This window comes from Amblyomma mixtum, chromosome 4, assembly GCF_055824585.1.
Source record: "Amblyomma mixtum isolate Tamu chromosome 4, ASM5582458v1, whole genome shotgun sequence".
Classification (NCBI taxonomy): domain Eukaryota; kingdom Metazoa; phylum Arthropoda; class Arachnida; order Ixodida; family Ixodidae; genus Amblyomma; species Amblyomma mixtum.
Window position 1 is genome coordinate 64,058,413 of NC_143015.1, and position 16,212 is coordinate 64,074,624.

Here is a 16,212-nt window from a genome sequence, read left to right on the forward strand (position 1 = left end):
TTCTTCTATCTGCTTTAGTTCCCGAGTTAAACGTGTGTTACACGCTTTGTTAACAGGTGACAGTATGAGCCATTAAAGGTTTTCGCCTTAAAATTTAGTGTAGCTTACCCTACAGCGCCTGTCCTCACTGCTGATTCCATGTGAGCAGAAATTATGGATATTTTCCTTGTGTGATTATGGTATTGAATGGAGGTTGCCTAATAAACAGTAGTTGTCTAAAGGCGTGTTCAGAGTGGCCCGCTGCGAAGGCTATGCGTGCTGCTTTTACCGCGACTGATATGGGAGTATATGAGGACCGGCGAGCCGCCTAACGGACCGCTATCACTGTGAGGTTAGCGAACGCGAACCTAGAACGTTACAAGAACAGGACGGGCTGAACGACTCTTGCGACACGTATGTAGCGTAGTAAAAGTCGGATGAACGGGCAGCAGCTCCTACCACAAACATGACGGCTTGTTTGGTGCTCTTTACCTTCACCATTTTACAGAACACATCACTGTACGGCCATGATGAACGGTGTGACCACGCATGTAGGGCAGAGCAGAATAACTGAATTTCCTGCGCCTCGAATGATTAGCGCGTTCTTATCAGAAAGGCCCCATAAAAGAAAACGATGTTTTTTAATAGCTATGAATGGAAACAAAATGACGGACGATTTAGAGTGCTCAGACGAAATGCTAATCAGGTGCACTAGCACTTCGGTTTTAACTTCCATTTTGTTTTCAGTTAGAGGCTCGATTTGTATGATCAGTCTTGAAATAAAGTGGGCAAGTTGCACACAACGCTGTGGGCACGTTGCCACTTGCCACAGTGAAGCAGACTTCAAACAAATTTGAGTGATAGCCTCTAAAACCAATGCAGGTTTCGCTGCAACTTTCTGCTTTCACGAGTGAACTGCATGATAACGGTCATTTTTGGTGACCATGGGTTGGTATTATGGCATGGTATGCATGGTTTGGAAATTTTAACTTATTACGGAGTTATCGTCGACGACATTAATTTACATCTAGCAGCGGGGCCATTATTGATCGTTCCTAAATTCCCGTTTCTAGCGAGTGCAGTCGTGTGTCCTTAATATGGACGCTCTGGCTCAAGACCCAAACTGTACTAGGAGCGAATCGTGCTTTACCCTGACCGAGGCGACTAGGCTGGAGACTCCCTTCGAAAAGTGGATAGCTTGACAAGCATTGACAATAATTGAGGCACTGTATAGGTTGACGTGCTTTTGTGACTGGGCCATGATGGGCCGCGCGTTCTGAAACTGTACGTAACGATGCAGACATCAGCAGCTCACGGCTGCTCCTGATGTCGATGGCCATGGGATCGTGGGGAATACCTGCATCGCGTGCTGGCGTCCCGGCGGCAGCGAGTCCTGTAGCATTTGTCACATGACTTTGACCAGGTGAGTTATTTTTGATGTCCAATTCTTTCTTTATTCCACTGCTACTAACTATTCATTAGTGATTTGCTTAGCTTGCACGCCGCAATTGTCTATTATTGTGGGTTTGTGGTTCCAACGCCCCCTAAAGCATTATGGCGGGGCACTTTTGCGTCCACCCTCTGTCAACTTTATTTTATACTTGTCCTATCAGGGACACACATCGTGGAGCGAGGGAGCGGAGACACAGGGTGCGCTTTTTGGCGGTGGTGCATTTAAGAACCAGAATTTAAGAACAATGAAAAGTTTTTACTCGTATAAAATTTAGAGAACAAATTGCCAGCCTAAGCGTAATATGTTCCGATCTATTTGGCGACCCATCCTGAGAAGTGGGAGGCCTTTTTCAGGTTGAGTGCAAGCTTAATCGAGCCTACGAGTGCAACTCGCTTCTAGCTTTCAAGCAGCGGACGGTATTGAAATGCGAGAAAAGTGGCGGACATATCTGCGCGGCTCCGTTGAATGACCCCATCTCTTGCATCACTGAATCAGTCAACGGAAGCTTTATTTGCTCATTCGAGGAAAATTTGTACAATATATTTGGACCGATGACCTACAATGTTAGTATCCGGTCCAATACAAAACGAGACATTTGGGCAGCCGCATTAACAAATGTCGAAACTAATATTTCAGCAAAATATCAACAGCGAAGTAAGACAGCGAAATCATCCGGTGTCCGGTCGGTTACAAAACAAGGCATTTGGGCAACCACTTAAGGGAGGTGGGAATCAACTTTTGAACAAAATGTGCATTGAGTTCATCTAAAATGCTATTAGCTGAATTACATTCTTAGTTGATTGTACCAGAAAAAGAGCTCCGAAGAAAGCTTACCATCTCTCGAAAGCAGTATTTCTATTAGCCATGTTTTGCCGACCTTCGTCGGGATTTCAATTAATCTTTCACCTTACGTATTGTTATGGAACGAAAGGTTGAACTTGCTGCCAGCAGCATATCTTGTGTTGTGAAAACGCAAAAAGAATATTGCCACCTAGTATTGCCAGGTGGCGCATACGAAGTAGGGCGACGACGACGAAGTAGGGCTCGCGCCGTGTGGAGTCTGTCGCTGTTGTTGCCCCAGCTTGCCTGGCCTTCCCTTTCGTGCCTGCTATTAAAGCCCCCCTTCGTCAGCAAGTACGTTACAGTCTGGTGTAGGCGCTGGGTAAGATCCCTGTATATGTCTAATACTCCTCCGCATACCCTGGGCTCCAGTCCTTCGCTGGTGGACACCCCTGTGCACCGTGCTATCCGGAGAAACCAAGGCCTACCTCCCGAACACGGGCTTTTGGAGTCTGCAAGAGCACCCACCCATCGACCTGTTATGCCAGCTGCAGCCTACTATACCTTGCAGAATCCGCGACTGCCCAAACCATTCCATGGCAGTCAGCTCGAAGACGTCGAAGACTGGCTGATCGAGTTTGAACGCGTGGCCTCGTTCAACCAGTGGGACGACGCAGCCAAGCTTCGAAACGTCTTCTTTAGCCTGGAGGATGGGGCACGTACGTGGTACGAGAACCGAGAAGATGCGCTAACATCATGGCATGAGTTCCGCCGACGCCTGCTGGAGACCTACACCAGCACGGATCGCCGAGAACGGGCTGAACGGGCTTTGCAGTCTAGCATTCAAATGCCGAATGAGTCTCTAGCCATGTACGTGGAGGATATGACTCGGCTCTTCCGGCGAGCTGACCCGGCCATGCCCGAAGAGAAAAAGGTGCGCCAACTCATGCGCGGCGTCAAAGAACAGCTCTTTGCAGGCCTCGTGCGCAGCCCACCATCGACCGTCGCTGCATTCCTTGCCGAGGCCGCGACGATGGAAAAGGTTCTTCAACAACGTTCTGCGACTTACAACCGGCCCGTGCATGCTGCTGCAGTCACCGAATCGTTTGCCACCGCCAGGAGCCACCCTGACGATTTGCGCGAACTGATTCGCACCATCGTGCGTGAAGAGGTCCTCAAGTTTTGCAGCCCTTCGCAGTCTGCACTTGGTTCGGTTTCCGCTCTTGTTCGCGAGGAGGTGCAACAGGCGTTCAGGGGTCCTACCGTCGAAACACCACCTCTGCCGGGAGACTACAGCCGCCCCACCTATGCCGAAGTTGCGAGACGCCCGGCTGCAGCTTCGCCACCGCCGATTCCAGTAACGCCTCCTGCACCGCTGTCCCCAGTTCCACCAGTCCCGTATTTCGACGATCGCCGAGTGCACTTGCGGAAGGCCGATGTCTGGCGCACACCTGACAACCGGTCACTCTGCTTTCACTGCGGAGAACCAGGCCATCTCTACCGCAATTGCTCTTATCGACGCCTCGGTCTGCAGGGCTTTCGAGCCGATTCGCCCAGACCCCGGTTTGGCCACCGGCCTCCAGCCATTGAAGACTTCCTCGCGGAACAGCGACTTTCAGCCCGTGCGCCGCATCAGCCGCGCTCATCTTCTCCGCGGCGCTCTTCCCCGAACCCGCACAGCTCCCCGCGAGCAGTACAGGGTCGCTCGCCGAGCCCTCGCCGGGAAAACTGAGACCAGCGACCTTCGGGGGCGAGGTCGCTGGGAGTCGCTGCGCTGAAGACCTCCCGCCGCCGCCGCTACGCTCCGACCGTGAACAGATAGTACCGTCATCTGACCAAAACAGCTGCGTTTCCTTGGACATACCTGTTCTTCTCGACGGTCACAGAGTCAGTGCATTAGTGGACACCGGGGCCGACTATTCAATTATCAGTGATAAATTAGCGACTCTTCTAAAAAAAGTCCTTACGCCTTGTTCTGTAGTGCATCTCCGTACTGCCGGTGGTCATCTCGTTACTCCAAAGGGTATTTGCACGGCTCGCGTTCAGATTCAGGGATCTACGTTCGTCGCCAGTTGTGTAGTTCTGTGCAATTGCTCCCGCGATCTCATTATCGGCATTGACTTTCTGCGGGAGTATGGCGCTGTCATCGACCTCCGCCGACGAATCATCACCTTTTCGACCAGTAACGCGACCCACCTCGCCGACTCTTGCCACCGCAGTGCCGCCCTTCGTGTTTCTGCAGACAGTGTCACGTTGCTGCCACGGAGCAGTGTTTTGGTTGAAGTCACTTGCAACGACTTGCATGACGCAGAAGCAGTCGCCGAGGCTAACCGTTCACTCCTGCTTACTCAAGGCATCTGCGCCGCTCGCAGTCTACTGACGCTTCGTGGTGGCCGGTCTGCGGTCCTGGTCACTAATCTTTCTAATGAGTACCGGCACCTTTTTGCAGGAACGGCTATCGCTTCTGCCGAACCTGTTACCGATATTTCCGTTTGTTTTGCGTCCGCGGCAGCCGGCACTGACGAACCTTCCCTTGAAAACGTCGACATAAACTGCCACCTGTCTCGGGAGCAACGCCTGGCTTTGTAACAGCTGCTGAAGGAATACAAGTCGTGCTTCGCTTCCTCCTCGAAGGTTCGTCAAACACCCATCACGCAGCACCGCATCATCACCTATGACGACGCTCGCCCTATACGACAGCAGCCTTATCGTGTTTCTGCTAAAGAACGGGCGGTTATCCAAACTCAGGTTCAGGAAATGCTTGACGACGGCGTTGTTCAACCTTCCCAAAGCCCGTGGTCTTCACCTGTAGTCCTTGTTAAGAAGAAGGACGGCACTCTCCGGTTTTGTGTCGACTATCGCAAACTGAACAGTGTGACCAAAAAGGACGTCTACCCGTTGCCGCGCATTGACGACTCGCTGGATAGATTACGGCGCGCTAAGTACTTCTCATCCATTGACTTAAAGAGCGGCTATTGGCAAATTGAAGTAGACGAACGGGACCACGAAAAAACCGCCTTTGTGACTCCAGATGGCCTCTATGAATTTAAAGTGCTTCCTTTCGGTTTGTGCTCCGCCCCGGCTACGTTCCAACGGATGATGGACACCGTCCTCACAGGCCTCAAGTGGCAAAGCTGTCTTGTTTACTTGGACGACGTCGTAGTTTTTTCGGAAACGTTTGACCAACATCTCCAGCGCCTGCGGGCTGTCCTCGAAGCCCTCCGCTCGGCAGACCTTACCCTGAAGCCCCAGAAGTGTCATTTCGGTTACGAAGAGCTCAAATTTCTGGGTCACGTTGTGAGCGCTGAGGGAGTGCGGCCGGACCCCGAAAAGACTGCCGCCGTCGCACGTTTTCCCGTTCCGACCGACAAGAAAGCTGTCCAGCGCTTCCTGGGTCTCTGTGCGTATTATCGGCGCTTTATTGCGGACTTTTCCACGATTGCTGAGCCGTTGACGCGCCTCACAAGGAATACCACCTCCTTTGTCTGGACCACTGAGCAACAGACCGCTTTCTCTACGTTCCGCCAGCGCCTTCAGACACCTCCCGTTCTTGCGCACTTCGACGAAGATGCCGATACCGAGGTCCACACCGACGCCAGTAACATCGGTCTTGGCGCGGTCCTTGTTCAACACCAAGACGGCCTTGAGAGGGTTATCGCCTATGCTAGCCGTACTCTCTCCCGCGCCGAGAGCAATTACTCCACGTCTGAAAAAGAATGTCTTGCGGTCGTGTGGGCCACCATGAAGTTTCGCCCTTATCTTTACGGCCGCCCATTCAAAGTGGTCACCGATCACCACTGCCTATGCTGGCTGGCAAATTTGCGAGACTCATCTGGACGCCTGGCACGCTGGAGCTTACGGCTCCAGGAATTTGACATTACTATTGTTTACAAGTCCGGCCGCAGACACGAAGACGCCGACACACTGTCGCGTGCACCAGTTGATCCTGCCGACGCAGCGCCCGATGACGACAGCGGCTTCCTTGGTACTCTCACCGCCTCCGACCTACTGACTCGGCAGAGGGCGGACTCGGACCTTCGCCCTCTCATTGACGCCCTTGAAGGTAGTGATACGGTTATACCTCGCCACTTCTCTCGACGTCTTGGCTCCTTCTGTTTGCGGCAAGGTCTCTTGTACAAGAAGAACTCGAGAGGCAACGATAGACCTTACCTTCTCGTCATTCCAGCCGACCTCCGATCTGACGTTCTTTTCGCCTGCCACGATGAGCCCACGTCTGGCCACTTGGGCTTTTCACGTACGCTCGCCAGAGTGCAGAACATGTATTACTGGCCTGGACTTTCTGCTGATGTCAAACGATACGTTAAAAGCTGCCGAGAATGCCAGCGCCGGAAAACGCCACCACTTAAGCCGGCGGGTTTTCTCAAGCCCGTTACTGCCCCTCGCGCTCCGTTCGACCAGATCGGCATGCACCTCCTCGGCCCTTTCCCCTTGTCGCAGGGCGGCAATAAGTGGATCATAGTTGCTACCGACTATTTGACTCGCTACGCCGAGACCAAGGCGATCCCTCGTGGCACAGCTTCAGAAGTCGCAGAGTTTTTCATGCACAACATCGTCCTGCGACATGGCGCTCCTTCGCACGTGATTACAGACAGAGGGACGGCGTTTACAGCGCAACTAATCGACCACATCTTTCGGCTGAGCTGCACAACACACCGCAAGACCACGGCCTACCATCCGCAGAGCAATGGCTTGACCGAATGATTAAACAGGACCCTTGCGGACATGTTGTCCATGTACGTAGATGTTCAACACAAAACTTGGGATGAGGTCCTGCCGTATATCACCTTTGCCTACAACACCGCCCTGCAGGAAACTACGCGCTTCTCCCCGTTTCGCCATGTGTATGGACGCGAAGTCCAGAGCATGCTTGATGCCATGCTCCCGTGCCCAGAGGATGACCAACTCGCCCCAGACGCCCAACAGTTTGCCCAACGTGCTGAAGAAGCCCGTCAGCTGGCCCGCGTGCACATCGGGCAACAGCAGAGCTCGGATGCGCGCCGTTACAACCTTCGCCACCGACAGGTTGACTACAAACCCGGTGACCAAGTCTGGGTGTGGACTCCTGTTCGTCGCCAAGGCTTGTGTGAGAAACTGCTCTCCCGCTATTTTGGCCCTTACAGAGTGGTACGGCGTGTGAGTGAGGTTAACTATGAAGTGGTTCCGGACGGTGCTGCACAACCGCGACGCCGACAGCCCGACTCTGACATTGTGCACGTTGTGCGGCTTAAGCCGTACTATACACGGTGACGCAACCGTGCTGATGTTTTCGCGCGCTTCAGTTGCGGCAGTTTGCTTGTTTTTTTGTTTATTTTTTGTTTCACCCTTACGTCGACAGCGACAGCGCTCTTTTTTTTTCCTTCATAAGGGGGGAATAATGCCACCTAGTCTTGCCAGGTGGCGCATACGAAGTAGGGCGACGCCGACGAAGTAGGGCTCGCGCCGTGTGGAGTCTGTCGCTGTTGTTGCCCCAGCTTGCCTGGCCTTCCCTTTCGTGCCTGCTAATAAAGCCCCCCTTCGTCAGCAAGTACGTTACAATATGTTGAACAGGTCAGGAGAGTCAGTTCTTTATATGCTATTTATCGGAAGATTCACTACATAAACGCGCTGAGCAGATAATTTGGTTACTCGAAGTTATTCAAACAAACATGCTTTTCCATGGAAGATCCAGTGAAGTTATCCGTTAAGGTCGTTTTCGTGAACGTTGCAGAAGTGTTTAGTATTTGCGTGTGGCCCCGTGACTTACTGAATAAATTATATTTCAATGAAAAAATGAAAATGCAAGCTGTGACATTTGTTTTGAGAAAAATGTTCTCTGGTGTACACGGCGGCTCCAAGGTTTCGTGTATTAGAGGAAAGGCAATTGTCACAAAATTCGGCGCAATTTTGGAAACAAAGAAGCAAAAACAGCGCCGCGCGGACGCGTCTCGCCGGCGCGACCCGAAAGGGAGAGAAGGAAACCCCCGGTGGGCGCCTGTGTGCGTGTGCGCTCTCTCCCCTCCACCACCGCTCACCGACGCGGCGTGCGCCGAGAGAATGAGTCATCCATGCGGAAGATTTCTCTAGAACATCCGAGTCGCTTCTACAGCTGACGGGGGGAAAAGCGCGTAACCTTGCGTGCACTAAGACACGTCCCCCTCGCCCGTCAGCGGCGGCGCCACGACAGAAGTAGCCAGAACCTTCGCGAAACGTCTCCTGACTTCAACCAATGAGGACGCGCGGCCGGCGAGAGAAAGGAAGGGAAACTACACGGGAGATGCTGCGTGTATGTGCGCGCCTACTTTGGCGCCTAGAACAAACAGACGTGGACTGCTGTCAAGTCAGTCCGGACCGCCGTTTAAGCTTCTTCGAAGCGCGCCCGTTCGACTCCCGGGAAAGCACCACTTGGCCAGCATCGGACCAACGAGGCAACGTTCGCCAGTCTGCGGGACGGCATCGTCGAGTAACTCTGGTCGTCGGACGGCCGCAGTGCCCGGTGAACAAATTGTGTTTTGTTTGTTTACCTCTCTCTCGTGTGTTAGTGCACTTTAGGTGCAATATTGCCTTTGTATTGCATTATCTCTCGAGTTTAACTTTGCACGGGTTGCATTGTTCTGTTAATCACTTTCTATGTGTCTGTACTGTGATTCTGAAACCCTCTGTATCGTCTCAATTGCTGTATAAACTTTGTTTTGTTTGTGAACCTTTGGCTCCGACCCATTCTCTGGCTTGCGACCAGCGAAAGCTGGGCACCGAACGCCCAACAACCTCTTGTCACTTGGTAGCTGGTCTCCGCTGAGCTTGCCACGCTGAGTCGAGGGCACCTCCTTCGAGTCCGAGACCGCTACCCCCACACGCTCTAAGGGTGTCTGGGAGCTTCCCACGTAAAAGTGCGCGAAGTGTGGGTGACAGCAATTACGCAGGTGGACACCCATAAAAATTGCTGGGGCTTAGCTTTGGTTCAGCCTAAGTAATTGCGAAAGCACTATCCCCCTTGGCTACAATATGTTTTGCTTAAGGGTGGTGCACATTGCTAATGTCCGAAGTAGGCACGGAGGCACTGGCGGCGGCGACGAACGCAGCCGACTGCGATGCGTCCGTGGGCCCGTAGCTCTTGGCGTCCCTTAGAGCGTGGAGTTGGCTATAGTAGGATACAACTTAAAAAAACAGCAGTTGCTAACACTGGGCCGCGGTCCGCGGCGTTGTGTATTACTCCACTGGCCAATCGCAAAAGTAAGCGAAATGAGCTTTTTAATGTTTGACTATACCAAACAATACATGTATCAAGATTCTAGAGCCTATAATCTTTTCCTTGTGATAAGCTTCTTATTTAGGTACCAAGAAATGTTTAACCAGCGGACTACTTTTTGCCGAGGAGGAATTCTGTGCGCGAACGCTGAATGTGGGTGGAGCTTCACTGCAGACTTAAGTTGTATCCGACTATAGCAGTAGACGCTGCGGCGGCGACGAACGCTGCCGGCTGCTGACCGCCATCGGTCGTTCGGCCGCGAAGTCTAGCTGCGGCGCGCTGAAGATTCGACTTCGTGCCCCATCTCTCCCTCTGGTATGACGCCAGTAGTCACATGACCGACCGCCAACTGTCGTTCGGCCGCGATGTGGCACCAAGTCGGCCGCGCTGTAGGGCCGACTTGGTGCCACATCTCTCCCTCTGGTATGACGTCCGTGGTCACATGACCGACCGCCAACTGTCGTTCGGCCGCGAAGTCTAGCTTCGGGGCGCTGTAGGGCCGACTTGGTGCCCCATCTCTCCCTCTGGTATGACGTCAGTAGTCACATGACCGACCGCCAACTATCGTTCGGCTGCGAAGTCTAGCTGCGGCGCGCTGAAGAGCCGGCTTGGTGCCCCATCTCTCGCTCTGGTATGACGCCAGTAGTCACATAACCGACCGCCAACTGTCCTTCGGCCGCGAAGTCTGGCTTCGGCGCGCTGAAGGGCCGACTTGGTGCCCCATCTCTCCCTCTGGTAGGACGTCAGTAGTCATATGACCGACCGCCAACAATCGTTGGGCCGCGAAGTCTAGCTGCGTCGCGCTGAAGAGCCGGCTTGGTGCCCCATCTCTCGCTCTGGTATGACGTCAGTGGTCACATGACCGACCACCAACCGTGAAGGGTAGGCTGCGGTACCGCGAAGAGGCGACACCTGGCGTAGTATTGCTTTCGCAATTAAAAGCAAGGCACCTCAGCTGACAAGCTTCTGCTGACAGCCTTCTGTCGACAATGATAAGGCATTAAAGGCTTTCGCCTTAAAAATTAACACAGTACTCCATTGTGGTGGCGTTTTGGTGGCGGAAACCCGGTTTTCTTTCCTGCAGGTGGACCAGCCACTGAGGAGCACATGACAGCAGCAGCTCTGGATGCATACTGGGTCATCTGCAACACAAGCGTCGCGTGCCTTGAGTGGGGGTCAAAAGACGCTTCACAGAGCGGCAACATCTGCCTGCGGTGCAGTACTCTCCCGCAGATATTCTGTACGGCAGAAAAGTGTAAGTCTTTCCTAGGTCTGACCTCGAGTATCTTAGTTAAAAATGTGCATTAAAAAAAATATGGAGAAGAGAAGAATTCATATGCTGCAACACTCAAAACCAGAGTAACTGAGCTAAATTTCCGTATCTTTTCAATGGTTCCTTTTTTAATAATAAGCACTTAGTTCGTCTCGTGAAAATATGTGGATTGGGCTACCATGGCTAAGTGAGAATTTTTTTCGAACGAGTTGTATCCTGTACTCTAGCTGACGTGCTGGACAAAAGTTAAAAAGCGACTAAGGTTATGGGGATGGCGAAGTGAAGGGCTCCGGACATTTCCACCACCTGGGGTTCTTTAACATGCACTGACATCGCACAGTAGACGGGCCTCTACAATTTCACGTCCATCGGTCAAAGGAATGCTTCATATGCGATTAGCCATCGCTCCACACATGGAATCGAAGTTTGAATTTTGGTCGAATTATTCCCCTCAAATGTGCGCAGTTTGGTTAGATCTGCCTCTTTACTTGTTGTCATGGAAGTTCGTGCTATAAACCGATCATTTCCAAAAAGTTATGACAGGTAGCTGGCCGCAAATAATGTATTTCCATGCCCTGTCACGCTTTTTGATCAAGATAAAATGTTTAGGGCGAGAAACCGTGGTGCCGGTTCAACATGGAAAGAAATAACCTATATTGTGGCCGTGCACATTCAATAATTCAAATTTATCATAAATATATAGCGCTGTATATATAGCGCTGTATATATGGCTCTGTATAGAATGTTTCCTGAATTAGACCGGGGATTCGCCTCGAAAAAGGCTATCATTTATCATTGACTTCATAGGTGTGCCCACATAGAAACAGACTCGCCCAATAGCAAGTGTTTCTAGCGAGATGTTCGCTGAAAAAAATACATGCTAAAGGGGAGCAGAATACACAATTTTAAATGTGATTATAGATCATTCTGCCCGTCGCAAAATGAAATGGGATGGAAGAAATGTAATATTTTAGTGTATGCAACTCAAAAATAGTGCTCTTTGACCATAAATAACAACTAAGCGCGACATTTCGAATGCGTACTTTTGTTGTGCGGAGTTTCTGATAGATGTCGCATAATTTATTAATTGCTTAAATTTTTCTTGTGGAAGGCTGCACAAAAATTAAATTTTGCACAGTTGCGAGCTTCAAGGGTTCGCATATCTAAAGCGCGTAAATTATGATTATCATTACGCTTGGATTATGATTGGGCTTTGTTTGATTGGCACAACTTGTTTTTCGAATACTGGTCCTTCTGATGGGTTTAAATTGTATTCGTAATCCTCCAGGCTGTTCTGTAGAGAAGACGTTCACGTAAACATGTCTTACGTAATGGTGAAGAGATTTCTGTAGCGACAGTTGTACGTACCAAATTACTGCTGTTGAGTTGCCGGTACTCCTTCAACTCTGCCTGTCTTTTCGAATGCAGCGCCTGTCAGCTGGGTCTCGTCGCAAACGCTCTGATGGCTATACGCGGGTGCCTACACCCGCGTACCCAGACGAAAGTTCAGTTCCATGTGATAGACTGCGGGTGAGTAGTGCTAAGCAGTCAGCCCTCTGTTCGTTGCAGGCAAGACCTAGAATGAATTTTCTGCATTTCCGATTAAGTGGCTGGTGTAAATACCTCTGAAATGTAAGTGCTGCCAATATGTGTCTGGCCGCACTTCAGAAAGCGTTCGTCGACGAGATGGTTTTAGTGCCAGCTGCTATGCAGCGCTATTAAACACAAAGTGTCTCATATACATGTCACTGAAAACTCTAGAACAAATTTTTTAGCTTACAAAACGCTAGAAAGGCTGTAGGGGAATAACGAGTGGAGTAGTTCACCTTCATTTTTGCATCGCCTTTATTTCTGAGCATCATCTTTATTTCCGAACGCCTTCGCAGCATGCCTCAGGCGTCTTGGATGTGGCAGCCCGCTGCAGGCAGCTTTGTGCGTCCTGAGCTGTGGTTCATCGCGGGTCCGGCATAGGGTGAGTGAGAGGGGAGACCTCTTCGACTGAAGTTCGTTTTTTCATTCAGGTTTACACATGGCAGACAGTTGAGGATGATGCGATTTTGTTCTCGTGAGAAGTGACTACTTCATTCAGAGAGAAAGCGTCCCTCGGATTCTACTGCGTGCTTTAATACCTCGTTGAAGCAAGTGACGCTGACTGTCTTTTTTATGGAAAAGTAAGCATTGGAGTATTGTATTTTGAGAATTGAGAGCGCGAAGGGCTGTCCACCCCTCTCTCAAGTGCCACTTGACTCCTAATGGTCACAAAAAAATACTGGCGCCATGTGCTGTCAGAAGTAAGCCCTTACGGGGTAAAAAAGAATGCAAGCGTGCAGCTAAACCACCTAGAAAACACTTACTAGGCAAAATAGCCACAAAAGCTACCTTCAATTTTTATTTCTGTGTCTATCGTCTTTAGTAATAAATCGGCAACTGATCAGTTACTTAATTGAGGCTGCCGTCAGCGCCAAAAAAATAATTTTCGCGAAGAAGCACTGTCTGAAAGGCAGGAGAAATTGGAATTTGTACCCATATCTGCAGAGGACGTTCCACTAGTTGGACCTTCCAGCTTAAAAATAAAAAAGGAGAAATAATTCGCTCGCGCTAGCAAACAAGTTTATATTTTTTGCACTGTTGGCGTTATTTATCACTTTGCTGTAACGCGCGGATTTTTATTCGTACAGCAGCTGGAGCGTCTGCTCATTCATTACCTAAAACTGGTACCCAGGAGGTAATTTTCCTTTGCTGCTGTATGGTGACAGTATCTATGCACGTTTTTAGTATTTCAGTGATTCCTTCGAGTCAATTTGCCCCGTTCTATTCTGGTCCACTGAAAGTTATATGTGTGTGCCTTTCCCTTCACTATGATATATACGAATATATACAACCACTACTATATGCCAATACGTTACAAGTAATTACTTTCCGCGCACATTTATTCGAAAACCTCAATGCATCAAATTTTATTATGTGTATTGGGAAAAAATAGCTCGAAAGACATAGACAAGGAAGTCGACAAGATCAGCGATAACTATTCGGCTGCTCGGACTAGCGTCTCGTGTATTTGCTTGGCCGAGTTTTTTTTTTATGCTCTTTTACCCAAAAGACGCGGGTTCGATCCCAGCCGCGGCGGCTGGAATTTCTTTGGAGGAGAAATTCTAGAGGCCCGTGTACTGTGCGATGTCAGTGCACGTTAAAGAACCCCAGGTGGTCGAAATTTCCGGAGCCCTCCACTACGGCGTCTCTCATAGCCTTAGTCGCTCTGGGACGTTAAACCCCATAAACCAAACCAATAAAATGATGAACCAACTAGCGCGGCTTTCTAGAAATTTTAGTGTGTGGTCAGCTAAAGAACGAGAGATGATTAAAATGTCCTATTTCCTTGCGTTTTAGAAGCAGTAAATAAATGGGGTTCAAAAATTTAAATCCTCATCATTTAACTTGCTTGCTTACCTCCGTGTATCCGGGAACACTGGATCTTAACACAGGTACTGAAGCACGCTCAGTTCAACAACAATCTCCTTGGTGGCCGCTTGACAACGTCGCTGTAGTGCTTGTGAGTGTGCAAAGGACAATCGGACATTCCCCGCATTGCTTGCTTCAAAACGCCGGAATTTTTCTAAGGGCACAATTTCCGCCGCGGTTACGCAGATTTCAGACTAATTCGTGCTACATGTGGATCACACTGCTTCATGAAGGGCAGCATGCTATTGCACCGTGCTTTAGTGCACATTTCCTTGGGCTCCTTACAGGCAATCCAGGTGGAATTGTACCTACATTTTTAACCAAGGAAAGTGCAGTCACGCAGAGGGTCATGCCCTCTATAAAGGGCGTGTTTTTTTCTGCTATTTACCCGTCTTGTTCCTCTTCTAAACTTATGTTGCTAAATTAGATAAGCAAACCTCACGCCAGATTCGCGATGCAAAAAATGGTGCTCGACTTGCGTAGTCAGGCCAAATGTCAATTAGCTGCGCTAGCAGTTAGGCTCTCACTTCGGTACCAGTGTTAAGATTCAGTGTTCCCGGATGGCAGCTATTCGGATATCGATAACGGGTCAGTGTACATATATTCAGAATTGGTAATTCTCAACATTCATAGATCCCTAGTGGTCTTGCTGCCACTCCTAGCGCAGTGGTGCAGCGGTCAAGCGATGCGCCACTGCCCTTTTACGGCAGCACAGCAAAAATTTGTCTTCTATTTTCGAAAGGGTTGAAAATTCTATTTTCGAACCGGCTCTTTCATATTTTTCTACTGCGCAATGCGTGTTTATTGCGAATAAAAAGTGGAACCTACTTGCGGCGCGGACGAGTATCTTCTGACAGCCGTCTTATGATAATTCAGAAGTTCCAGGTGACCAGGCCAGGAACGGTGTGTAGCAGGTGACCTCCGGACATCTCCCTCCCGACTACCCATTTACATAGGGGCGTCTGAAAGAACAACAGGGACAGAGGAATTTCATGTTGATTGCAGAGCTGCTGACGTTGATTCTTGCGAGGGGAATAATCTAAGCTTTGCATTATTAAATAATTAGCACTGACAATGAGCGGTTGAACAATACAAGCACCCATGCTATAGAACACACCATTGTGCTGGCGCGCGCAGGCAACCATGCACCCGTCTTATAAATGCGATACAAATGGGGCTTGTCAGGTGTCTTAAGGCTCCTCGAAGGAGATGTGTTGAAAAATAACAGTGTCAAGCTTAGTTCCCTCATGACAACCTTTGTTCCTGAGGCGCCATAGACCCCAAAACAATGGTTTGGTTTGGTTTATGGGGTTTAACGTCCCAAAGCGACTAAGGCTATGAAAGACGCCGTAGTGTAGGGCTCCGGAAATTTCGACCACCTGGGGTTCTTTAACGTGCACTGACATCGCACAGTACACGGGCCTCTAGAATTTCTCCTCCAAAGAAATTCTAGCCGCCGCGGCCGGAATCGAACCCGCGTCTTTTGGGTCAGCAGCCGAGCACCATAACCACTGAGCCACTGCGGCGGCTCCAAAACAATGTGCAATGCACGTAAAGAAGAATCGATCAAGTTGCGGATCACTCAACACAACATGCCGTCTCAAATGATTCTATTGCAGGCGGCTGGGCTCATTTTACCTAGCTACAGGAGCACGCCGGCCCAGCGGGAAACAGCAGTTGGACAACTGATAGCCTCGAAGATGTGCTTAGTTCGGCAATTATCGCAGCCCACCTAATGGAGCAGGCGAGTGCGTGGTCGACGTTCTGTAGCGGCGTTGGCATCGAAAGCGGCACTGATAACGAAGAGGAAGCTTGGTGCGCGACCCCGGTTGCGCAGGATAGAGCAGTCTCTAACCAGCCTGGCCAGGAGTGTCAACAGCCCGCTCCGCCGGCATCAGCCGCGGCTACCGGGCTTCCTTCAATAAATGTGGATCACCTTCCACAGTTCCCCCAAAAGTGAGTAGGCCGCAGAAGGGGGCATTAGTGGGCCCGTTGTTTCATGAACAAAGCGAGAAAAGGACA

At 50.3% G+C, this 16,212-nt stretch overlaps 1 protein-coding gene and 1 long non-coding RNA gene across 5 annotated transcripts in view; both read left to right on the forward strand.

Annotated features, from left to right (window-relative positions):
* Positions 1-2,411, forward strand: part of LOC149346619 (uncharacterized) — a 30,075-nt gene extending 27,664 nt beyond the window's left edge. Inside the window, exon 10 of the mRNA XM_089541396.1 lies at positions 1,280-2,411. Coding sequence (XP_089397522.1) covers positions 1,280-1,306 — 27 coding nt within the window. The 3' untranslated portion in view covers positions 1,307-2,411. The remainder of the gene's footprint in view (positions 1-1,279) is intronic.
* A 7,268-nt stretch (positions 2,412-9,679) lies between these two features.
* Positions 9,680-16,212, forward strand: part of LOC149346620 (uncharacterized) — a 135,817-nt gene continuing 129,284 nt past the window's right edge. Inside the window, exons 1-5 of one of the 4 annotated variants that reach the window (XR_016292432.1) lie at positions 9,682-9,773; positions 10,543-10,713; positions 12,160-12,261; positions 12,618-12,703; positions 15,810-16,146. This is a non-coding gene — a long non-coding RNA (uncharacterized LOC149346620). Of the gene's footprint in view, positions 9,774-10,542; positions 10,714-12,159; positions 12,262-12,617; positions 12,704-15,809; positions 16,147-16,212 lie in introns of all 4 variants that reach the window. The other 3 variants (XR_016292435.1, XR_016292434.1, XR_016292433.1) reach the window with 3 other exon arrangements.